A 25,230-nucleotide genomic window follows, 5' to 3' on the forward strand; every position below is an offset into this window, starting at 1 on the left:
GTTTAGGGTTAGGCCCATAGCAGAAAATATTTCCTGTTCGTCTAGAACAGAACTGCAGCCTGAGGGATTCTGGGCTCTGCTGAGATACTGGCTAATGAACAACCTGCAGGAGATTGGAGATTTTTATTAAGTTCAAACTCTGACAAGAAAAATCTTAGTGGCAAAGACACTGTGAGGGAGGATCCTACAATTGCTGTGGATACAGGATGTGAAGGTCACTAGCAGTTCCCCAAATAAAAGCAGGGTCTGCTTTATAACAATTCTCTGATAGGGGAGAAAAACAGACCTCTCTGAAATGTCAGAGGAGTCCTTGTTCTGGATGCAGGGATTTGCCCTGTCTATTGCATTGAAAAGATTCTTAATATCACAGGAGTCAGGTGTCCTGTTCCTATTCCCTAGCAGATTCTCCCTCTGATAAACACGAGGAGTCACACTGATGGAAAACACCTACAATTTCCCTTCCAACAGCTGTTTTAGTGCTTCAGTACCACCATGCTACTGGCAGCAGACACCCAGATACCAAGAGGTTTCCAAGATACTCCTAGTACAATACTGATATGCTAGTAACTTCGTCAACACTTGCCATCAGTACTCACTGCCCTATATCCATTGTCTCAATGGGTTTGCTTATACATTGGAGTTGATATGCTGGATCAGATTGTTGGTCCAGTGCTTTCAGCTGAATATCTTGCCTCCATCAGGGCTAGCACCTGATGCTTCACAAGAATGCACACCCTCCCCCCATATTAGCCTGTGCAGATGGAGGTGGTCCTGATAGAATGCTCCACATCTTGATGTCTCTCTGCTCCTCATCATACCATAAACAGGGTAACGAGTATAAAAGAAAACGCAGATTAGCAAAACAAGTAGACGACTGAGTTTGAATGTGTTAGTATCAATGGCCTAAAGAAGCAGATATCAAACTAGGTATGTACCATATGAGCAGGGGTCCTTTATTCCTGATACAATGCAATCTATAACATCATGTCTCACAGTTCCGTTAACATGGAGACTGGATTCAGAGGATGAGGCTTCAGGTGTAGTACACGTACAGGGCCAGACTGAGAATTTTTCACTGAAATGCAAAAAAGAAATAGAACTTGCTTCTTTAAGAGAATCCGCTATTAACCTTTCTACTCTCCCTTTAGGCTTTGTAACCAGCTCCCACCATGGATGACAGCGCTTGGGTGGGGACCTGGAGGCCTCATCGTCCAAGGGGCCCAATAATGGCCCACTTTACCAGCCCAGGACCAAAGTACGCAATACAGGGAACAACAGGTAAAAGGACAGAAAGATACAGAGTTTCAAGAAACACAGTTGATCTCACGAGTTAAACACACTAAATCCAGATCAGTTCAAACGATTCATTTAGTACAAACTCTCACATATTCTATTAAAATATAATTCCACTGTCTCTGATGTGACAGTTAATAAAATCCTCCTATGTGAAAGAGGACTGTTGCCCCCTTACTAACATTCAGTGGGGGTGTTTTGGTTGGCTAGCTCCCAGTACTAAAAGAAAGGGGAAGGGTCAATGAGAAATCAGGACCCTGAGACTGACAGTCCCCAGGAGCAATGGGGAGAGGCCAATGCTCCAGGTCAGTCTGATTGACAGGGTGGGCAGGCTAATCAAGGAGTCAGGAGGCCAGGGTGGGGCCGGTCCTATATGTGAGCTGGATTTTTGCCTGGGTCAGACAGAGTGGGGCCGAGCTAAGGAGGAAGGAGGGGTGCAAGCTGAGCTGGGGAGCAGAGCTGGGACAGATCCAGAGGGACCAGAAAAGCAGCCCAGAGAGAGCAGACCCTGTCCTGGGAGCAGAGCTGCAGCCCCAAAGCCAGAGGCACAGCCCAGAGAGAGCAGACTTGCCCTGGGAGGAGAGCTGCAGCAACCAGAGCCAGAGGGACCAGAAAAGCAGCCCAGAGAGAGCAGACCCTGTCCTGGGAGCAGAGTTGCAGCCCCAAAGCCAGAGGCACAGCCCAGAGAGAGCAGACTTGCCCTGGGAGCAGAGCTGCAGCAACCAGAGCCAGAGGGGCCAGAAAAGCAGCCCAGGAAGCAGGTCAGTGCTGGGAGCAGAGTCACAGAAGCAGCCAGCAGAGCAGACCTGTCCTGGGAGCAGAGCTGCAGCAACCAGAGGCAGAGGGGCCAGAGAAGCAGCCCAGGGAGCTGGAGGCAGAGCAGCAGCAGTGCTGAGGCAGAGTGGTGGGGCTGGGGCTGGAGCAGTCCGGAGCTGGGTGCGGTGAGCAGATGGGAAGAGCGAGGGGGACCCTGTGCAGTGGGCCCAGCACAGGGAGATGCCTCAGTCAAGAGGCTCTGCAGGCCAAACTTGGAGGGGGATCGTAACCGCGATGGGGCGGGGGCAACGCTGGGAAGAAGGGTCCTGCCACCTAGAGCCTGAGCGTGTGTAGCCGCCGCCAGAGCAAGTGTCCAACCCACAGCATCCCTGCAGCACAGCCAGGGCCTGAGGAGGAGGCCTGGGACTTACAAGGAACAGACTGTGAACTGCCCTGACATTCCAGAAACACTGTTTGTGATGTTCCCTGCCACAGAGCAGGGTGATGTGTTTTCCTTTAGCCTTTCCCATTTTTCCTTGTTCCTTTTAAAACTAATTGCTGATTAAATAAATTGTATTTGCTTTAAATTGTATGTAATGATCAGTGGGTCAGGCAAGTGCCCAGTGCAGAGAGAGCACCCCGGAGTGGGGACACCCTAGCCCCTGTCCTAGGTGACCACAGCAAGGTTGGGGGTTGAGCCCCCCAGGAATCCTGGGCCCAGCCTTGTCGGGGTTACGAGGACTCTGCCAGACAGGAGAGTGAAAGGGGAGTCCTCAAGGGCAGGGAGGCCTCTGGGTAAAGGAAGTGGGAGCAAGGACTCAGATCCTTTTGCTAGCCCATTTCATCGGGGTAGTGCAGAAGCCAGGAAAGTTCCCCACAATAGCGGGACCATTCCCCCACTTACATATGGGATGTCTCTATTAATTTCCATTATAACCTAGGAAATAGGACAGGGTGACTCTGCTTAGTACAGACTTATGCTGAACCGTTTCAGATGGTGTTTTCTTTACCATCAATCGTTATTTTCAATCTCTCTGTGGCGAGTAGATTTTGTCGGTAGGCTGGTAAATTTTCACGACAACCTCACAAAGCTGAACTAGAAACACATTTTCTTGGAGCAGAAATTACAAAAAGGGGAAGTTGGGAAATACATAAAGAATATCCCTGCTGTGATTAACCTCACTGCCAACCACCTATGGCTGTAGCTCCACCGAAAGTTAGAGCAAGGTGTTAGATGTCTGACTGTGATGCAAATGACAGTCAGACATTTGTAAGAGGCAGCTTGACTCTTACATCACCTCTCACTTCTGCTGCTGCATACCTTTTATCTTCCTCATAATAAAGTGTCAATATTTAGCTTAGGAATTGTATAACTATCTAAACTATTTGTGTTATACACATTTTTAAGGCGTTGAACAATAAGAATCTAAATTCAGAAGGAATTTTCAATATAGATTTTTAGAAATAATGTCACTAAGGCCTGGTCTACACTAGGAGGGGATCGATCTAAGCTACGCAACTTCAGCTACATGAATAACGTAGCTGAAGTCGACGTACTTAGATCAACGTACTGTGGTGTCTTCACCGTGGTGAGTCGACTGCTGCTGCTCCCCTGTCGACTCTGTGGCGCAGAAGTACAGGAGTCAACGGGAAAGGGCTCGGGGGGGTGGGTGTTGATTTATTGCATCTAGACTAGACACGATAAATCAATCCCTGCTGGATCAGTCACTGCCCACCGATCTGGTGGGTAGTGAAGACATACCCTAAGAGGTTGTCGTCACTCTCACTGGGAAGCTGCCATTTGAATAACGGTATTGTACTTCCCAGCAGCAGGACACCTGGTAGGTAGCATCCCCATTAGAATGCATTGGAAAACAAGGTTTAAAATTAGTGGTAAGTAATCCGTATTCTTTATATTTAAGTTTGGGTGTTTTTTATTATTTTGATTATTTTAACAGCTGGTTGTTAAATAACCAAAGTATTTTGTAGTTCCAGAATTTGCTTTACAACAACTTTGGCATACTCTAATCACCAGTGTTTTCACATGGAAAAGTCAATGTTTTCAGTTGTACTAGGCATGACATTGCCAGGACTGAGTTTTCTTCTTTAATCCCAAATTATTTAAAACTAGTATTTCAAACAAATTTTGTTTAGGAGTTACTCTTCTGTGTAATTGGAAGTAATTTTTATAAACTCTTATATTACATGGGAGTTTCCAGGAAAATTCTCTTGGTTTTAGGGTATGTCTATGCTGGGAAACATACCAAAATAGCTATTCCAGAGTAATTATCCAGGGATAGTTATTTCAGTATAAGCTCCAGAATAAGAGCGTCCACATGACGGCTTATACTGAAAGAACTATTGGAATAATTATTACCTGAATAGCTATTTTGGTAAGTTTTCTGAGGTAAACAAGCCTTAGTTCTCTATCATAAGAACAGGATAGTACAGCTCACTTTTGCAATCCTTGGGTGAAATCCTGGCCCCACTGAAATCAATGAGTTTTGCCATTTGTTAGTGATTCACCCCTTTTGTCCAGTGACAGAACTGCTCAGAAGGTGACAGTTTAGGCGTAGTTAAAAGAGAGAAACCTCTGACGTACCCATAAACTGAGATGAATGAGCAATAATAATGACCATATGTCCATCCTACAAACCAAAAGTAAAGCCAATGTCAAAGGGTATGTCTACGCTATGAAATTAGCTCGAATTTATATAAGTCGGTTTTTTAGAAATCGTTTTTATATAATCAATTGTGTGTGTCCCCCACACAAAATGCTCTAAGTGCATTAACTCGGCGGAGTGCTTCCACAGTACCGAGGCTAGAATCGACTTCTGGAGTGTTGCACTGAGTACAGCTATCCCACAGTTCCTGCAGTCTCCGCTGCCCATTGGAATTCTGGGTTGAGATCCCAATGCCAAATGGGGCAAAAACATTGTCGCAGGTGGTTCTGGGTTCATGTCGTCAGGCCCTCCCTCCCTCTGTAAAAGCAATGGCAGACAATCGTTTCGTGCCTTTTTTCCTGGGTTACCTGTGCAGATGCCATACCATGGCAAGCATGGAGCCCGCTCAGCTCACTGTCACCGTATGTCTCCTGGGTGCTGGCAGACGTGGTACTGCATTGCTACACAGCAGTAGTTCATTGCCTTGTGGCAGCAGACGGTGCAATAGGCCTGATAACCATCATCATCGTGTCCGAGGTGCTCTTGGCCGCCTTGGTAAGGTCAGTCAGGAGCGCCTCGGCAGACATGGGCGCAAGGACTGAGAGAGGAGTGACTTGACTAGGTCATTCTCTTTAGTCCTGCTGGCAGTCTTATTGCACCATCTTCTGACAAGCTGGCAGGAGATGAGGATGGCTAGAAGTCCTACTGCACTGTCTGCTGCCAGCCAAAGATGTAAAAGATAGATGGAGTGGATCAAAACAAGAAATAGACCAGATTTGTTTTGTATTCATTTGCTCCCCCCTCCCTCCCTCCGTGAAATCAATGGCTGACAATTGTTTCAGTGAGGTCTGTCAGGGGCACCTTGAAAAGTTTAATGGAGATTCAGTCTTGTCTGGAATACCAGAAGGAGGGATAGCTCAGTGGGTTGAGCATTGGCCTGCTAAACCCAGGGTTTTGAGCTCAATCCTTGAGGGCGCCATTCTGTGTGACAGTTGCTTTTGTTTCTCCTTGATGTAAAGCCACCCCCTTTGTTGATTTTAATTCCCTGTAAGCCAACCCTATAAGCCATGTCATCAGTCGCCCCTCCCTACGTCAGAGCAACAGCAGACAATCGTTCCGCGCCTTTTTTCCATGCAGACTCCATACCACTGCAAGCATGGAGCCTGCTCAGATCACTTTGGCAATTAGGAGCACATTAAACACCATGCGCATTATCCAGCAGTATATGCAGCACCAGAACCTGGCAAAGCGAAACCGGGCAAGTAGGCGACGTCAGTGCGGTGACGAGAGTGATGAGGACATGGACACAGACTTCTCTCAAAGCATAGGCCCTGGCAATGTGGGCATGATGGTGCTAATGGGGCAGGTTCACACGTTGGAATGCCGATTCTGGGCCCAGGAAACAAGCACAGACTGGTGGGACTGCATAGTATTGCGGGTCTGGGACGATTCCCAGTGGCTGAGAAACTTTCGTACATGTAAGGGCACTTTCATAGAACTTTGTGACTTGCTTTTCCCTGCCCTGAAGCGCAAGACTACCAAGATGAGAGCAGCCGTCACAGTTGAGAAGTGAGTGGCAATAGCCCTGTGGAAGCTTGCAATGCCAGACAGCTACCGATCAGTCGGGAATGAATTTGGAGTGGGCACATCTACTGTGGGGGCTGCTGTGATGCAAGTAGCCAACACAGTCACTGAGCTGCTGCTATCAAGGGTAGTGACCCTGGGAAATGTGCAGGTCATAGTGGACAGCTTTGCTGCAATGGGACTCCCTAACTGTGGTGGGGCCATAGACGGAACCCATATCACTATCTTGGCACCGGAGCACCAAGCTGCCGAGTACATAAACCGCAAGGGGTACTTTTCAATAGTGCTGCAAGCACTGGTGGATCACAAGGGACGTTTCACCAACATCAACGTGGGATGGCTGGGAAAGGTACAGACGCTCACATCTTCAGGAACTCTGGTCTGTTTCAAAAGCTGCAGGAAGGGACTTTCTTCCCAGATCAGAAAATAACCATTGGGGATGTTGAAATGCCTATAGTTATCCTTGGGGAACCAGCCTACCCCTTAATGCCATGGCTCATGAAGCCATACACATGCAGCCTGGACAGTAGTCAGGAGCTGTTCAACTATAGGCTGAGCAAGTGCAGAATGGTGGTAGAATATGCATTTGGATGTTTAAAAGCACGCTGGTGCAGTTTACTGACTCGCTTAGACCTCAGCAAAACCAATATTTCCACTGTTATTACTGCTTGCTGTGTGCTCCACTATATCTGTGAGAGTAAGGGGGAGATGTTTATGGCAGGGTGGGAGGTTGAGGCAAATCACCTGGCCGTTGGTTACGCACAGCCAGACACTAGGGCAGTTAGAAGAGCACAGGAGGGTGCAGTGCGCATCAGAGAAGCTTTGAAAACCAGTTTCAGGAATGGCGAGGCTACGGTGTGAAAGTTCTGTTTGTTTCTCCTTGATGAACCCCCCCCACCTCTTGGTTCACTCTTCTTCCCTGTAAGCTAACCACCCTCCCCTCCTCCCTTCAATCACCACTTGCAGAGGCAATAAAGTCATTGTTGCTTCACATTCATGCATTCTTTATTAATTCATCACATAAATAGGGGGATAACTGCCAAGGTAGCCTGGGAAGGGTGGTGGAGGAGGGAAGCACCGGGAGGGGTGGTGGAGGAGGGAAGGACAAGGCCACACAGCACTTTAAAACTTATTGAATGCCAGCCTTCTGTTGCTTGGGCAATCCTCTGGGGTGGAGTGTCTGGTTGGCTGGAGGCCCCCCCACCGCGTTCTTGACTGTCTGGGTGAGGAGGCTATGGAACTTGGGGAGGAGGGCGGTTGGTTACACAGGGGCTGTAGCAGCAGTCTGTGCTGCTGCTGCCGCCTTTCCTGCAGCTCAACCATACGTTGGAGCATATGAGTTTGATCCTCCAGAAGCCTCAGCATTGAATTCTGCCTCCTCTCATCACGCTGCCGCCACCTTTCAGCTTCAGCCCTGTCTTCAGCCCGGCACTTACTCTCTTCAGCCCGCCACCTCTCCTCCTGGTCATTTTGTGCTTTCCTGCACTCTGACATTGTTTGCCTCCACGCATTTGTCTGTGCTCTGTCAGTGTGGGAGGACAGCATGAGCTCAGAGAACATTTCATTGCGAGTGCGTTTTTTTCCCCTTCTAATCTTCGCTAGCCTCTGGGAAGGAGAAGATCCTGTGATCCTTGAAACACATGCAGCTGGTGGAGTTAAAAAAGGGACAGTGGTACTTAAAGACAGATTTTATAGAAAAGGGTACACTCTTTCATGGTAAACCTTGCTGTTAACATCACATACATAGCACATGTGCTTTCGTTCCAAGGTCGCATTTTGCCTCCCCCCACCGAGCGGCTAACCCCTACCCCCTCCCCGTGGCTAACAGAGGGGAACATTTCTGTTCAGCCACAGGCAAACAGCCCAGCAGGAATGGGCACCTCTGAATGTCCCCTTAAGAAAAGCACCCTATTTCAACCAGGTGACCACGAATGATATCACTCTCCTGAGGATAACACAGAGAGAGAAAGAACAGATGTTGTTTGAACGCCAGCAAACATACACTGCAACGTTTTGTTCTGCAATGATTCCCAACTACGTGCTACTGGCCTGGCATGGTAAAGTGTCCTACCATGGTGGACGGAATAAGGCTGCCCTCCCCAGAAACCTTTTCCAAAGGCTTTGGGAATACATCCAGGAGAGCTTTATGGAGATGTCCCTGGAGGATTTCCGCTCCATCCCCAGACATGTTAACAGAGTTTTCCAGTAGCTGTACTGGCCACAAATGCCAGGGCAAAATAATCATTAAACACGCTTGCTTTTAAACCATGTATACTATTTAAAAAGGTACACTCACCAGAGGTCCTTTCTCCGCCTGGCGGGTCGGGGAGGCAGCCTTGGGTGGGTTCAGGGGGTACTGGCTTCAGGTCCAGGGTGAGAAACAGTTCCTGGCCGTCGGAAAAACCGGTTTCTCCGCTTGCTTGCTGTGCACTATCTACAACTTCATCATCATCATCTTCCTCGTCCCCAAAACCTGCTTTCGTGTTGCCTCTCTCTCCACTGGCAGAGTCAAAGCACACGGTTGGGGTAGTGGTGGCTGAACCCCCTAAAATGGCATACAGCTCATCATAGATGCGGCATGTTTGGGGCTCTGACCCGGAGCAGCCATTTGCCTCTCTGGTTTTCTGGTAGGCTTGCCTCAGGTCCTTAAGTTTCACGCGGCACTGCTTCAGGTCCCTGTTATGGCCTCTGTCCTTCATGCCCTGGGAGATTTTGACAAATGTTTTGGCATTTTGAAAACTGGAACATAGTTCTGATTGTATGAGGAGAGGAATTCATGCTGTGATCAGGTCCCATACCTCCCATTTGGTCCATGCTGGAGCTCTTTTGCAATTCTGGGACGCCATCATGGTCACCTCTGCTGATGAGCTCTGCACTCACCTGCAGCTCGCCATGCTGGCCAAACAGGAAATGAGATTCAAAAGTTCGTGGGCCTTTTCCTGTCTACCTGGCCAGTGCATCTGAGTTGAGAGTGCTGTCCAGAGCAGTCACAATGGAGCACTCTGGGATAGCTCCCGGAGGCCAATACCGTCCAATTGCGTCCACAGTACCCCAAATTCGACCCAGCAAGGCCGATTTCAGCGCTAATCCCCTTGTTGGGGGTGGAGTAAGGAAATTGATTTTAAGAGCCCTTTAAGTCAAAAAAAAAGGGCTAGGTCGTGTGGATGGGTGCAAGGTTAAATCGATTTAACGCTGCTAAATTCGACCTCAACTCCTAGTGTCGACCAGGACTTAGAAATTAATCTCATGGTCCAAAGGCTCTAAAACGACTTTAGCAACAAGACCCAAAGGGGAATTAAAATAAAACCTGACACATGCATATGAACTGTAGCCCTTCTTCCTAGGTTACCTGAAGCACAACCCCACCAAAAGGAAAGCCCCTGCCTACACTTTTAAGGGGGCAAGGCCCTCGCTCCGTGAAGCCTGTTCTCCGGGTCCTCGTTACTATGTGGAACCCGCAATGACCAGGAAGGGAAAGGAAGTTGCCCCAGCTTATACCATGTGTGGGCGCCCCAAGGTGAAAACTGAGGTCACACCTGGCCCAAGTGAGTAGTATTTCTTTCAACAGTTTATTCAAGGTGAGGATAATGTGCCTATGGGTGTCCTATGTTAGGGGAATATAAACCACACCAGAATGAGGTATGGAGGTTTTCAAATGGAAAGTAACAGCTCCAGCATTTGGGAGTAGGATGTGGGAGGAACAACAACATGGATGGTAGGCTCAGGATTCAAGGAAGGGCAGTGCAGTGTCACAGGGCTGGAAAGAGAGGAACAGCAGTGCAGGGTGTTGGGAGCAGGATGGAAGAGAACTGGCAAAACAGGACGATGGGGCTGGGATGTAGGGGGAAATGGCAGTGCAGCATGATGTGGTTGCACAGACTTGGTCTGTAGGTTCAGCCACCTGTTCGGCATGAAAGGATCATTGTTTTTGCTTTGCTCACCTCTTGTCTAGGTGATTATTCAACAGAGAAGTCAAAAAAGCATGTTTATGAATCTGCTCCTGTGCACTCCATGTCATTCAGGACTGGGAGCTTCAGAGTAGACAGCACTCCAGGTAAAATCCAACAACTAATAAATGAAACCCATCTATGAGTCCTGTAGTTGCCACCTGGCCTAAAAGCCAGAAAGAAAGTGAAATTCCTGAGCCTGGCTCCACAGCCAAGTATTATAATGAAGGAAGAAAGCCTTGGTAATAGCATGTGTAGTTTGAACTTGGGGCTCTTAAAAGCCATGAACTAGAGATGGTCCTGAGTTTAACGTGGTTGTCCTCTACACTGGTTACGATATAGTTCCAATTTGTAGTGCAAATAGAACCTTAACTGTGTTCTGCAACTGGGCTAAGACTTGCTCACATCCAAAGCTTTTGCACAGTTACAGTACATGGTTAAGGACAGCCCTGTCTACACTAAAACAGAAATCATGTCTTAAATGAGTCAATGGACATCCATGTTATAAGAAGACTGTATCCCATTTGTATTTGTAGTGGAGATGGGCTCTTAGAGACAATGTAACTGATTCAGTGTCAAAAGAGGTGAAAGTTGAAGAAACCAAATTCTTCCTCTCAATTAACAAGGGGCAATGGGGGACAGAAACCAACAGGAATATTTCCAGGGGAGGAAAACAAAAATACTGAAAACACTCAATGCTCATGTGACAACACAGCCAGGCAGCTTATGTCTCAAAATTGAGAGGAACGCCTTTGGCACAGAGGTATAAAAGCTCACTAGAAGTCAGGAATATACCTAAGGCCTTGATAGAAGTCAGTGTTACACCCAGAGTTTGAGACATACTCTCATCAAGATTAGTAGGCCAAAATATGACCTAACTTTATCTTCCTATGTCTGTTTGAAATACATATGCAATTCCTTTTACCTACAGTTTGAATATCAGCAAATAATTAGCAGCATAACTATCAAAATCAATAGGGGTCATCACACGACAAACTCCATAATATGTCTTGAAAAAATGTCCCATTATATGAGTATAGTTTTAGAAAAATGGTTTCAGTGTTCTTGTATGAAAAAATGTCTGGAAAACCCAGGTCACTACAGATGGGTTAGGTTTACTTCATCAGAAAGAAAAGTATCAAACATGCAGAGATGAGACAGAAGAGATACAGGTTGATCAAAAATAACTGCCATGGATCAATCATTTAGACAGATCCAAAACAACATAATGCTGTACCACATCTACATATCACCACTATGCAACTGTTTCTCTACTACTTTTGGTTCTCTCTGACAGCTAACACCTTGTCTACAATCACAACAATGTTTGTGTGCTAACTGCAAAATGGATGTGCCCAAACCTTGTATAATACAGTTTGGTTTTCTTTGCATAGACAGAACCCAAATGTTACTAGGATAGCACCTAGGAGCCCCAGTCATGGAACAGGACCCCCTTGTGCTAAGTGCTGTACAAACACAGAACAAAAAGGTTGTCGCTTCCCCAAAAAGCTGACAATCTAAGTATAAGACAAGAGACAACAGGTGGACACAGACAGAATGAGGAGCACAAGGAAACATTAGTTGGTATGAGACTTATCACCTCAGCACACCAGCTGCCATCTGTTGTCACATTTTTCTGTGTGGACATAACAGTAAAGGAGAGTTTTAAGGATGGATTTGAAGAAGGACAAAGAGGTGGCTTGGAAGATATTTACAGGGATCTCCTCAGGCACGATGGGCAGACAGGTAGAAAACACACAAGTGCTTCTTTGAAAATGTAACAAGTGATCAATAAAGGCTGCTGTAATTGGCAGAGCAGAGGTGGGCATCGTTAGACATCTCAATAACGTATGAGAGATGATAGGTAGCATGGAGAAAAGCCACAAACAGCCTTAAAAGTGAAGACAAGTAGTTCATGTTTCATGTGATGGAGAAGGGGGAGCAAGAGGACAGATGAAAAGAGAGAGGTGGCCTGGACAAAGCCAGGAAAATGATCTGTGCAATAGCAAAACATTATGATCATGTTATGTGAACTATGTTACAACCTTGAAAAGATCAAAATAAGTCCTGTTCACAGAGGCAAAAACCAGACCACATCACAGCCCCATTAAGCCACAGCAGGTTTGTCATTTGCTGCCCCAACATAGTTGGGATTGTTGTGTAGATGGGACCAGAGATTTATGGTAGAACAATTTGTAATGATTGCATAACATTTGTAATAACTTCTCTTTAAACTGTAAAATGTTTATTATTTTTCAATGTTATGTGAAGTACGTCCTTTTATACCCAGAATAGTTATCGGGGGCAGCTTTAAAAGTGCCACTTTACTCTCAAAAGTCACTCTAATGTCCCAGGGACTCCAGTGTAAATTAGATCAGCCAACGATTAAAAGATGTGATATTTTTGTTTTGTTTTTGTTTTGTTTTAAACTGCCAGCCCCATAAACTCAACCTGGGGTCTAAATTTCAAGCTGTATCCTTGGATGGAGCAGAAGGCTTTTCTCTTCCATTGTTCTTTGAGTGATTGTCCACATTGATTCTACTCTTGGTGCACATGCACCCGTTGTGCATGATCTCACATTATTGTGCCCAGCAGTATTTGTTGGAGCCGCACATGCGCCCGAGTTCCCTTGTGCCCCTAACCCAAGGGCATAAGTCATAAGCAGTGGACCAAGTCTAGCAGTCTCTCATTTCCTTCTTAACATCTGTGGCGGTGAGAATGAACCCCCACTGTGTCCACCCGCTTCTCTGCGGCTTCGTGTTTGTTTTGTTGCTCATTGGCAACACACACAAAAGTTCTGATTTCAGTCAGATTCTGGTTTTTAGGCACCCCTGTACTGACTGTTAAGAGAGCACCAATGTTAGCCATTAAACCTGCAGACAGCATCTCTCTTAGTAATGATCCTTCAGCAACTGGTGCTTCTGTACAGGCAACCTTGAAACCATGTTCCTCAGTGCCCAGACTGGTCCCTAGTGTGTTGGTACTCAAGGCATATATAGTACTGAGTGATTTATCTGTGGCTCAGTACTAGTCTCCTCTCCTTGAGCGGTTGAGGATTCTGACACATCAGTACAGCAGGTAAAGGAGACAGCTCCAGTACCGACCTCACCCCCTATCCAGCTGAGGAGAGCACAACGGAGCCAGGATGCTCCTGACAGTCCCTCCCTTGAAAGAAATGTACTCCTTTACTTCATCCCCATCAGGGCATAACAGGGACTCCTCTCCTATGCACCTTACCCTGCTTAGGAAATGCCACAGGAGCCACAAAGTACTCTAAGGAAGTATGTGTAAGGGACAGCAGGAAATGTCATAGGGAAAATCCTTTCTGGTGCCACCTTCCCCAGTACCTATACTCATATCTGCCCTGGTTCTACTGGACACCTGGAAGGGGTGGGGTAGAATATATGCCTCAGTCTGCCAGACTTCTCTTGTGCTCCATGAAAAAGTATCTACCCAGTAGACACCACATGATCCCACAAGAAGTCCTCTCCCCATTAAACTGGTGAAAAGACCCAATTCAGGTATGCAAGGGAGTACTCTGTTCTGCACCTCTACCTACCAAGAGATTAGCGATTAAAAACCTTCACTTGGGGATGGAGGACTCATCTAAATTAAACTCAAATTCAGGACCTATGAGCCCCCCAGGAAGCTCATCTTCACATAAATATCCCAGAGCTCAGAGCTATCTGCCTGGCATGCAAAGCACACCTACCGCTGCTCCGGGAATCCATGATCCAAGCACTGACCGACAACCCCACAGCAATGTCAACAGACAGGGGGAGCAAGACTGTCTCCACTCTGGAGTTGGTGCATTCCAGATCAAATCACACCAGCGGCACTGCACCTTCCTGGCCCTCAAAACAGCTTGGCAGATTGACTTAGCAGGTAGTTCTCAAACAACCAGGAGTGGTCTGTCAAAGACTCAGTTCTGCAGAACATCTTTCACACTTGGTGATTCCCAGAAATAGACGTGTTTGCTACAGACCAGAACAACAAAACATCAGGCATTTTGCTCCTGAGGCGGTTCAAGCCTAGGCTCCTTGACACTGAGATGAACATATACCTTTCTGCCAATTCCTAAGATACCAAGGGCTCTGAGAAAGTTCAGGCAAGACGCAGTTGATTATGACGACACATCTTGAAGAACTGCAGTTAGTGTAAGGCAAGTAACTGTTCTTTTCTATTTGTTTCATTCAGCATACCAGCCTTACCAGCCATGAGCACCAGCAGTTCAGACTCCAGCTGCCGACCCTTATTCCAGGACAGAAAAGGGCCAGGGAATGTGAAAAAGAAATATCCCTCCTTCTCTCCAGCCTTTGTTGAAAGGCTCTCTCAAATATGATGCTCCCTCTAATCCATGGGGATTCACACTGTACATAACTGTCATGGTTTCTCTCTCCAGGTCCTGGCGCATACACTATCCCTCGGGTGATGGGACCCAACACAGTGGACAAAACTGCTAGCCCTTGTTATTCCATGAAATGGAAGAGTAAGCTTGGTCGCTTTGATGAGGATCTCCATAAGGTAAGCTGCTTTTCCATTTCCTCTCCAGCTGCTCTCATTGACAACCAGTGATCAGTCACTGCCTCCAGGACTGAAGGCCTCTAAGCACTGGTGGGTTCTTTCCTAGTACTTGAAGAGATACAAGTGTTCTGCAGCATGAACAGATACAAATGCTGCAGCCGAAGACTGGCAGCAAACATGGCTGTTCTTAGTAACTGCATCATTGGCAAGTCAGGACTCAAACTGTATCTGCAGCAAGTACCTGTCTAAGGGCTTGATCCAAAACCCATCAAAATCAATGGGAATCTTTCCAATGACTACCATAGTTTTCAGATTAGGCCTAGTTCTTGTGCTATGCCTAAGCACCATGTTGCCTGAAATGCATCTCGAAAAGGAATTGGGATGAGGACAAGAAATGTGTTAAGCGACAGAAATGCAGATATGAAATTTCACATCAGGACACACATAGAATATCAGGGTTGGGGGACCTCAGGAGGTCATTTAGTCCAACCCCCTGCTCAAAGCTGCAATATATCATTTATGTTCCAGAGGAAAAGTCTTTTGCTCCAGTGTTATGGTTACTGAGTATTCTGACATCTTATTGTGCAGCATATTCAGTAGCAACATTTCAAACTCAAATTTCTCTGCCATCTCCAAAGAATTTTTCGTACTGAAATACCTACCGTGATCCATGTTCCCAGACAATAAGTATGTGTAAAAAGTCTTTTTAAAATACCCTGTCGTCACCGTCATTAAAAGGTCATCAGTTCCCTGCGGTAAACACAGCAGCATCTGAAGGCCCACAGCTTTCTTACAATAGGAAATAACTGTCGGGTCTCAGATGCTGCTGTGTGGTAAGAGTTGGAACCAGATTTTTTTTTAAATGATTAGCATTGTGTGTAACAATGAGGGAGGTGGGAAAGCAAAACGGATACCTTGCTCAAGCGTATTTTCTGGAGATAATGATCCCTCTAGGTAGAAGGCTGGAGCAACATTCCTAGTGCCACCTACCAAACTAATGGTCAGATTTCATGCCTATGATAACATCATACTAAGTGAAATAAGGCTGTGTAGCTGAATACCATGGAACGTTACATATTTACAAAATGATTATTTTTGTATTAGATGAAAAATGATCATGTGCCGATTCTTGCTAATTATCTAAAACCTTCTGAAAACATTGGGCTTTTAAACAAATCTTTTACTGTAAGCCACATATAAAAGCCAGTGAAGGTGACAGGTACCTAACGCTTGCAGAGACAGAACAATGGCACTTTCATTTCAGTTTGAGCCACTGTCTCCCTGCAGTGTGTTAAAAGGGAAATGGCTCAGGCTAATAAGACTTCAGACATCTAATGTAAACTTCTAAAGGACATGACACTGTTGAGAGGGAACCCTTCTGCAAAAAAAAAAAAATTGTTGAAATTAGTTGTTGCAGATAAACCTATGCAGCTCTCATAGGAAACTGGGGATATTGAATGTAGCCATTTTCAACGGAAGATTCCATTGACTCTCTTACAGACCCCAGGTCCAGCTGCATATAAAAAGACAGACACTGATGTGTACAAGAAGAGAGCCCCCAAGTACAGCATGAGCTCGCGGACTAAGCCTGCAGGAACTGTTAGACATCCTGGACCAGGAGACTATTACCCCGGAAAGGTAAGGCAGAAAGATCTAGAGGGTAATTTACTTGAGTCAGAGAACAAAGAGTCGTAGGCTACAGGGCTGGTTTGTATTTAAACTCCTTGCATTGACAAGACTTGATTTAGAGCTATCACGAAAACTTGCTTTTTCCAGGAGAGTTCAGCATATAAAAATCCAGATTCATATAGCAAGGACAAAATCCTTCAATATATCAGTGCATTAAGATGAGTATTGGCAAGAAGGGACATCAATCTGCATGGAAGAGCTACAATTAATGTTTTACATTACTGCCCTGAAGAGGCCATGTTTGAACAAGTCAAAGTTAAATTTAAAAAAACAAAAACAAAAAAAACCACATGCCACAATATTAATGCATTATTGAGACAGATTAATTGCAGAGAGTCAAGAAACTGGACAGGTTTCTTTGAGAAATCCTTGTGCATATCAATGCCGGCGGGATCTTTCATTCTTTCTGTCTAGGTATGTATTCATCAGATATCTGAGCCTACATGAGCACATGTACAAAAATACAAAATATTATATTTGTGCACCTGGGATTAAAGAAAAAAGATATTGTTTAAACAAATAGAACTCAATCATTTCACTATCAGCCGCTGTTGTAGGAGCATAAACTTGTATGATTGATATGTGGACTCAAAGACAAACCGTAATGATTCTATTGCTGATTGAGTTATATCCAAGCACACACTTTGATGTTTCCTTGGATAACTGCGACCCCATTTTCTCAGATCCTGAGTAGTATGCTGCGTATCCATCCATTGTAATGGAACAGCCCCTACCATTTAATCACAGCTCTGAGATTCCACATATTTCTTATATCTTTCCAATTCTTTGGTCTCCAGGGAGAGATTCCCTTCACCCATACTCTTCACATTCCACGTGTCTACTCTGATCATTCCTTTACAAAAGGTTCAAGTCACTCTTCCTTGGTGCAAACATCAGGTTCATCCTGAAGGATTGGGTACAGCACCATCATAGCTGCAACTGGTACTCTTAACGGCCAGAACCTCCTCCCCAGTATAGTTTGTTGTGCTTTCTAACCTGGGGGTCTTGCCATCCAGCACCACACGGAGATTAATGTTTCGCCTTTGTTCTAGCATGGAAGTACAGAAGGTTGTTTCCTGTTGACTCCCCTCTGGTTTTTAGCTGCTGTTGATTAAATACTTGATTGAACTTTTCCACCTTTTGATGGCCCTTCCTCCATCAGAGTCCCATTACCCTCCCCAGGCCCTCATCCAGCCAAAACACTGACATGAAGTGTGCCAAGTTACTTGAATGCCACTCTGCACCCAGCATCAGCCAGTTGGACTACTTTTTGTCTGGTCCCTACCCTTTGACTTGTACAGCTTGGGTGGCCCTATCAGGAGATAAAGCTCTTGCTGGCATAGCTATCAAGCTCATTGGAATATGTAAGCCTTCTCTATGCCAAGGTGCAATGCCAAGGAAGGGTTCTATGAACGCTGAAGTTGGAAGTATAAGTTCTTCCGAAGCTTACTGAAACTGGTTTTGGTTTACAAAATGAGAAAAAGGGCGTTTAGTTGAATTCTGCTGCTTTCATCACCTGGGTCTTTACAAACACCATCTGCACCCATCACCCTAAACATTTAAACACATAGAAGTCACCTGATAGTACGTCAAAGAACCAAATTGTCTATGTAATGATATAGCAATGTTGGAGATCGAGCATCCAATGGATACAGAGACTTTCCCAAGCGCAGACTGTGGGTCAGACCACCAACTGTTAGCCTCAAAAATAAACTGAAAACGGAAAAAGGTAAGATGTTCGGCAGGTCTGCTACATTTGGATCGGTCCAGAATCAACAAAAACTACATGACTTCTGTCCAAAATGGGTTTGAGGCGTTGTCACAGGTAAAAGAACAACCTGAATAAACTTCGGAATAAAATGAAAACTATCATGCTGAAAGCTGCCAAATTATACATTCTGAAAAGTCAGTGTCACAGTGCACCACACATGACTGAGAAAGGGCTTGAGCAGGTGGCACAATAATGCAGAATGGAAAAGAATGGCTTAGAGACTTCAGAATGAAAGAGAGACTACAAGGAACTAAACTGACCCAAAGGCAGATTAGATGAGACAACAGCAAATACATCAGGGCAAAATGCATGGAACTTGCGAACCACAAAGAGTAATAATACAAAAAGTTTGTTCACAGTAGTTAGACTTCTTAACAAAAAGTTTTCCCTGCAATTGAACATAACAAAAGATCATGATGGCAGAATCGTCACTGAAAGTGATATCAAATTCTGAAGGAGAGATTACTCTGCCAATCTTTATGCTTCATTAGAACCACTCAGAATATAGGGCAACAGAAAGGAGAGTACAGAACCAGAGCCATCAATCCCACAAGAGGAAGTAGTGTGTACTATTATGAAAATGAAGCCATGGAAAACACCATGGAAAGGTAAAGTACCAGCAGAACTATTTAAAGTGACTCATGCCTGCAGAATTGATCTCATGGGGAAATTTTCCAACCATGTATGGATGACTAGAAATTGGCCAGACAACTAGATGAAAGGTAGCCTGCCATTACCAAAGAAAGGAGACATAACAGAGAACAACAATTGTATCCTCTGCCTGATATCACAATTGACCAACGTTTTGCCCCACGCAATCCAGGATTGAATGAAGCAAATGACAGAAGCAGAGCTACTGCCACCACCAGTTGTTTTCAGAGAGGAACAAGATGCGTGATCAAACTGTGAACAGTCAGTCAGTCACATCACTGAAAAATGCAGGGAGTACGACCACCTGCTGATCATGTGTTTCATGGACTACTCAAAAGTGTTCAATACTGTCCAACTTGATCATCTTTGGAGGATAATGGCAGCTTTGCAAGTTTCTACCCTCAACAACAGACCACAGTGCACACTGCTGCAGGCAATAGCTAGTGGTTTTCCACTGGGCTGTGCGTGAGACAAGGGTGTATTCTGTCCCAAACTTTTTCAAGAGGTATGCAGAATGGAACAAACCCTGGAAGATTTTGATAAAGTGGAAGGAGCTGGGATTTCCATTGGTGGACCCCCTCTTAACTGACCTTAGACATGCCAGTGACAACACCTGTTGCTACAACCACTGGTGGAATGCAATGAATGTTGGAATTTGTAAAAAGTGACTGAGGAATGTGGACTATCCCTGAATACTGTAAAAATGAAGTGCATGTATGTTGACATGATTAACAAAAACAGGATGAAAGCGGACATCACGATTAATAGTCAAATTGTAGAGGTAATAGATGAATTTGGTTATCTGGGATCATACATATCCAACCAAGAAGGCTGTTCAAAAGAAAGTGGAAGAAGATTAGGAATGGATTGCTCAGCCATGACCTCCCTTCACTAAAGTTTAGAAAAAACATGATATCTCAAAATGTATGAAGGTTTGATTGGTGAAAAGCTTAATTTTCTCAAGAGCAACCTATAGATGTGAATTATGGGTAATGAATGTTGGTAAGTAGATGAAAACTGAAGCCTTTAAGATGTGATGCTGGCAAAGATTCCTGCATATCTCCTGGATGGAAAATACGACAAATGCTTAAATTAGCAGCATTATTGGAAAGAAGCAGACCATGTTGTTGGAAATCAACAGGTGTAAATTTATGTCCTTTGGTCACATCAGGCACAGAGATGGAAATAATCTTGATAAAGTTATCCTGGGTGGAATGGTGGCAGGTCTTCATAATAGGGGATGACTGGGAAGGAGATGGACACCTTCTAAGTGTTCAAAGCTAGTGATGGATTGAGAAGGCTTCTGAAAAGTCTGCTGTGATGTCACCAATATTCAGACATGAATAAATAGATTTGATTTACTTCAACAAATGCACAAGTTTATTTACACAAATACATTTGAAGAGCAGCATCAAAATTAGTGCAGCCTCTTTCACCTGTATTGATTTTTTACAATTATAAATCACATTTGCTTATATATAGAAGTACCTGAAGTATCCTAAAGTGGCAGTTTTAGAAATTTACAAACTAGTTTGGGGATCATTTTAATCTGCCACTGCTGTCCCCTCAGTGATGAAATGTAGCAACTCTTTTTACAGCATATAATATTGTAAGAATGCACAGTTTAGAAAAGGAAGTCAGAGATACTGTACCCCATTGAAACTGCAAGGAGGAAGGCAGAATTATCCCAGTTGGAAATGTGGCCAAGATACTGCAAATTGCGAACTGTTTCATAAGGTGCCAGTGGGATTTTTAATAACCACACAGAGAAAAGCCCTAGTTTAAGTTTCACATGAAAGACACACTTGGCAATTACTGTGTCACTCTGCACTGTGTTGTGTCATCATCACCATACACACACACACACACACACAACCCTTTCTTTCAGTAATGCAATTTATATGTACAAGGGGACATAATTAAGAATACTTACAAATATTTCAGTTAGAAGCCAGCTAAAGCTGGAATATAGGATTGAAAGCATTTTGAAATTTGGGTAAGTACCGATACAGACAACTTCACAGCTCATCCCTAACGCTAATTGTGTGGCGGGGTGTTAAATAAAAAATAAAACTGTTTTTAAAGGGACCACTGAAATAAGAAAGATTGAATAGATTTTACACAAATATTCCTAAAATACTCCTCTCTGGTCTAAGAAAAAAGCCCAGGAACTCTCAACCCAAATGGCTGCACTCTCAAAAGTTATTATAGAAACAACTGATTAGAGGGGGTTGGAATAAAAATACCAACTTAATGGGAACAGTTAAATGTATTCTAGCAACAATAAAAGGAGAGAGGCATAAACTGGACAAGGTGGGATATATAGGAGTATCTGTATAAGTAAACCTATAGAATCATAGAATATCAGAGTTGGAAGGGACATCAGGAGGTCATCTAGTCCAACCCCCTGCTCAAAGCAGGACCAACCCCAACTAAATCATCCCAGCCAGGGCTTTGTCAAGCCTGACCATAAAAACTTCTAAGGAAGGAGATTCCACCACCTCCCTAGGTAATGCATTCCAGTGTTTCACCACCCTCCTAGTGAAAAAGTTTTTTCTAATATCCAACCTAAACCTCCCGCACTGCAACTTGAGACCATTAGTCCTCGTTTTGTCATCTGATACCACTGAGAACAGTCTAGATCCATCCTCTTTGGAACCCCCTTTCAGGTAGTTCAAAGCAGCTATCAAATCCCCCCTCATTCTTCTCTTCCGCAGACTAAACAATCCCAGTTCCCTCAGCCTCTCCTCATAAGTCATGTGTTCCAGTCCCCTAATCATTTTTGTTGCCCTCCTCTGGATGCTTTCCAATTTTTCCACATCCTTCTTGTAGTGTGGGGCCCAAAACTGGACACAGTACTCCAGATGAGGCCTCACCAATGTCGAATAGAGGGGAACGATCACGTCCCTCGATTTGCCGGCAATGCCCCTACTTATACATCCCAAAATTCCATTGGCTTTCTTGGCAACAAGGGCACACTGTTGACTCATATCCAGCTTCTCGTCCACTGTAACCCCTAGGTCCTTTTCTGCAGAACTGCTGCCTAGCCATTCGGTCCCTAGTCTGTAGCGGTGCATGGGATTCTTCCGTCCTAAGTGCAGGACTCTGCACTTGTCCTTGTTGAATCTCATCAGATTTCTTTTGGCCCAATCCTCCAATTTGTCTAGGTCCCTTTGTATCCTATCCCTAACCTCCAGTGTATCTACCTCTCCTCCCAGTGTAGTGTCATCTGCAAACTTGCTGAGGGTGCAATCCACACAATCCTCCAGATCATTAATGAAGATATTGAACAAAACTGGCTCCAGGACCAACCCTTGGGGCACGCCACTTGATACCGGCTGCCAACTAGACATGGAGCCATTGATTACTACCTGTTGAGCGCGACAATCTAGCCAGCTTTCTATCCACCTTATAGTCCATTCATCCAGCCCATACTTCTTTAACTTGCTGGCAAGAATACTGTGGGAGACAGTGTCAAAAGCTTTGCTAAAGTCAAGGAATAACACGTCCACCGCTTTCCCCTCATCCACAGAGCCAGTTATTTCGTCATAGAAGGCAATTAGATTAGTGAGGCATGACTTGCCCTTGGTGAATTCATGCTGACTGTTCCTGATCACTTTTCTCTCCTCTAAGTGCTTCAGAATTGATTCCTTGAGGACCTGCTCCATGATGTTTCCAGGAACTGAGGTGAGGCTGACTGGCCTGTAGTTCCCAGGATCCTCCTCCTTCCCTTTTTTAAAGATGGGCACTACATTAGCCTTTCTCCAGTCTTCTGGGACCTCCCCCGATTGCCATGAGTTTTTAAAGATAATGGCCAATGGCTCTGCAATCACATCTGCCAACTCCTTTAGCACTCTCGGATGCAGCGCATCCGACCCCATAGACTTGTGCTCATCCAGGTTTTCTAAATAGTCCTGAACCACTTCTTTCTTCACAGAGTGCTGGTGCAGCAGTCTGGGAGCTGACCTTGTTCATGAAGACAGAACTCATGAAGACAGTCTCACAAACTATTATCATTTATGAGAAATCTATTTCATCAAGGAACTGACGCTGGGTGTGGTGCATCCAGAAGCAACAAGGCTACTTATCTAAGGAAAGCAGCTGCATTTTCAGACAGCCAACATCAAAGGTTAAACACCAGACACGCCTCATCTTGTTAGGAAATTTTGCAACATTTCACCCGGCGTTCAGAGAAGCTGATTGCTCTTCCACCATTCTAATCTGGTTGTGTGATCTAGACTGTCTGTGCACCAACCTGCCCCTTCAGTTACAAACTTTTCACTGACAAGAATCTAGTAAAAGGGGCACGTGTGTGATAATAGGTGACCTGGACTGTCCAGATCTTGTACTTGATTGGGGAGGGCATGTAGCGTAGAAAGTAGAAACTAATTAACCTGATGCTAGTTAATGGTGAATATCCTGATTTGTTGTAAAGGAGTACTTGTGGCACCTTAGAGACTAACCAATTTATTTGAGCATAAGCTTTTGTGAGCTACAGCTCACTTCATCGGATGCATACTGTTTCCACGGTATGCATCCAATGAAGTGAGCTGTAGCTCACGAAAGCTTATGCTCAAATAAATTGGTTAGTCTCCAAGGTGCCACAAGTACTCCTTTTCTTTTTGCGAATACAGACTAACACGGCTGTTACTCTGAAACCTGATTTGTTGTATTTCCTTTTCCTTCTCCAGGTAACACTGACCAAGCCTTGTGCCCCAGTTGTTACCTTCGGAATCCGACACTCTGAGTATACAATGCCTTTGACAGTGGATGTCTATTGACCTTCACACAAGCCGCCTTACAGAAACTAAACTTATTTTTCTATATCATGTTGCTTTATATTTTAAAGCTGCCAGTTTTTATTCAAGTTATCTTACAATTAACAATCATCTATCTTCAAACAAGTAATAAGTTTCTACAAGTTCTAGCACTAAAGGATGACAAATATTCAGAAAATAATCACTTGCAATATTTTAACTTGCCTCTGGCTATGAAGGAATTTTCCATATCCCCCCTTAATGAAGAGGACATGCTGAAGCTAGCAGTATTACCTTGGCGTGTGGATCTTTCTGTATCTACCTGCTGAGAGTCTGAACCCTGGCACTAGTGCATTGCCACATCTGGATCCTGTGTTCCAGAACCCAGAAATTCACAACTGTATACATAGTCACTCAATTTTGTACTACTGAGCTATTTTGTTGTTTGTTTACTCCTGTGATGACCCTCACTGTGTGTGTCATTTATCCCTTTTATTGTGTTCTATTGCAGTATCAGCATGTAAAGAAAATAAATCAGGGAGTCAGTATTTATCATGTCAAAGTAGCTGAATACCTCAATCTACCTTTAGATTGGGGCTACAGACTAAAGTTTAAAGGGATAGTGTGTGGTTAAAACAAGTTCTTACATGTGTTACATCTTTAAATTATTAAAACAAAACTTTAAAAATTTAAATGGGCTCTTCACCACTCATTCCTAGTTTACATTTTCCTCTTCACTAATCTTGGATAATGGGGAGGGGGACAGGGGGGAGAAGGGGAATGATGATTAGTGAATTTCCACTTCTGGTTCTCATGCCTTTGCAAAATATTGCCAGTTTAGAATTGCTGGAAAACGTTAAAATCCTAAATTCAAAAAACCTTTTCATTAAATTTAAGAAAAAAGTTTCATTAGAATTTTTAAAAACCAAAGTAAGCCTAGATTGCCAAACAACATCCCCTTAACCTAGGAGAAGCACTGTTCTTGCTCTCTCAGCTGCTGTATGCCGGATGGCTGTGAATATGCAGCGCCTTGCAAGGTCCACCTGCAGGCCAACCATGACTGCAGGCTGCATTCAGGACCTATTCCCTTCATACTCCCCCAGAGGAGCATACTGCCCTAAAGAGGAAGAGGTGAAGCTATGGACACACTGCAGCTGCACATCACCATTTGGAGCAGGCCTGACACAGCAGAGGAGGGAAGTTGCTCCTGTTGAAGTGGTATAGAAGTAGATATTCTCCTTCTGAATTACAGGGGACAATTCTGTCTCTGTGAGGCTTCCTCCCCAAGTTCCATGCAGAAATGGTGCAACTCTGCACCATCCCTTGCTATGAGCAGTGCTTAAGTGCCACAGCCAAGCCCAAAGAAGGTTAACACAATTATTGCTAAGGACAAATGGTCTCCCCCACTTAACCAAGCTGGGAACACCAACAGTCCCTCCCCTGCATTTATTGGTCTCTCAAAGTTTTACTTAGCCTTTCAGGGCAAGGTTAGTGTGAAGGTGGTGATGGGGAAGCGAACTGTTGGACTGCAGAGGACACTGTTGACCTTTATTTTAAAAATATTTTTAAAATAAAATTTCAAAACAAGAAGTCAT

General features: G+C 44.6%; 1 protein-coding gene across 2 annotated transcripts; it reads left to right on the forward strand.

Annotated features, from left to right (window-relative positions):
* Nucleotides 1-1,169: 1,169 nt before the first annotated feature.
* Nucleotides 1,170-24,277, forward strand: CIMAP1A (ciliary microtubule associated protein 1A). 2 transcript variants are annotated; one of them, XM_048854551.2, is made up of 6 exons: nucleotides 1,170-1,278; nucleotides 9,641-9,841; nucleotides 10,249-10,350; nucleotides 14,646-14,767; nucleotides 16,268-16,405; nucleotides 23,570-24,277. In XM_048854551.2, exons 1-6 carry the CDS (start codon nucleotides 1,170-1,172, stop codon nucleotides 23,657-23,659), a joined length of 762 nt encoding a protein of 253 aa, XP_048710508.1. In that variant the 3' UTR covers nucleotides 23,660-24,277. The 2 variants fall into 2 exon arrangements, with proteins under 2 accessions (XP_048710508.1, XP_048710509.1); XM_048854552.2 differs by lacking the exon at nucleotides 16,268-16,405.
* Nucleotides 24,278-25,230: the final 953 nt, after the last annotated feature.

The sequence above is a fragment of the Caretta caretta genome, chromosome 6 (genome assembly GCF_965140235.1).
Source record: "Caretta caretta isolate rCarCar2 chromosome 6, rCarCar1.hap1, whole genome shotgun sequence".
NCBI lineage: Eukaryota > Metazoa > Chordata > Testudines > Cheloniidae > Caretta > Caretta caretta.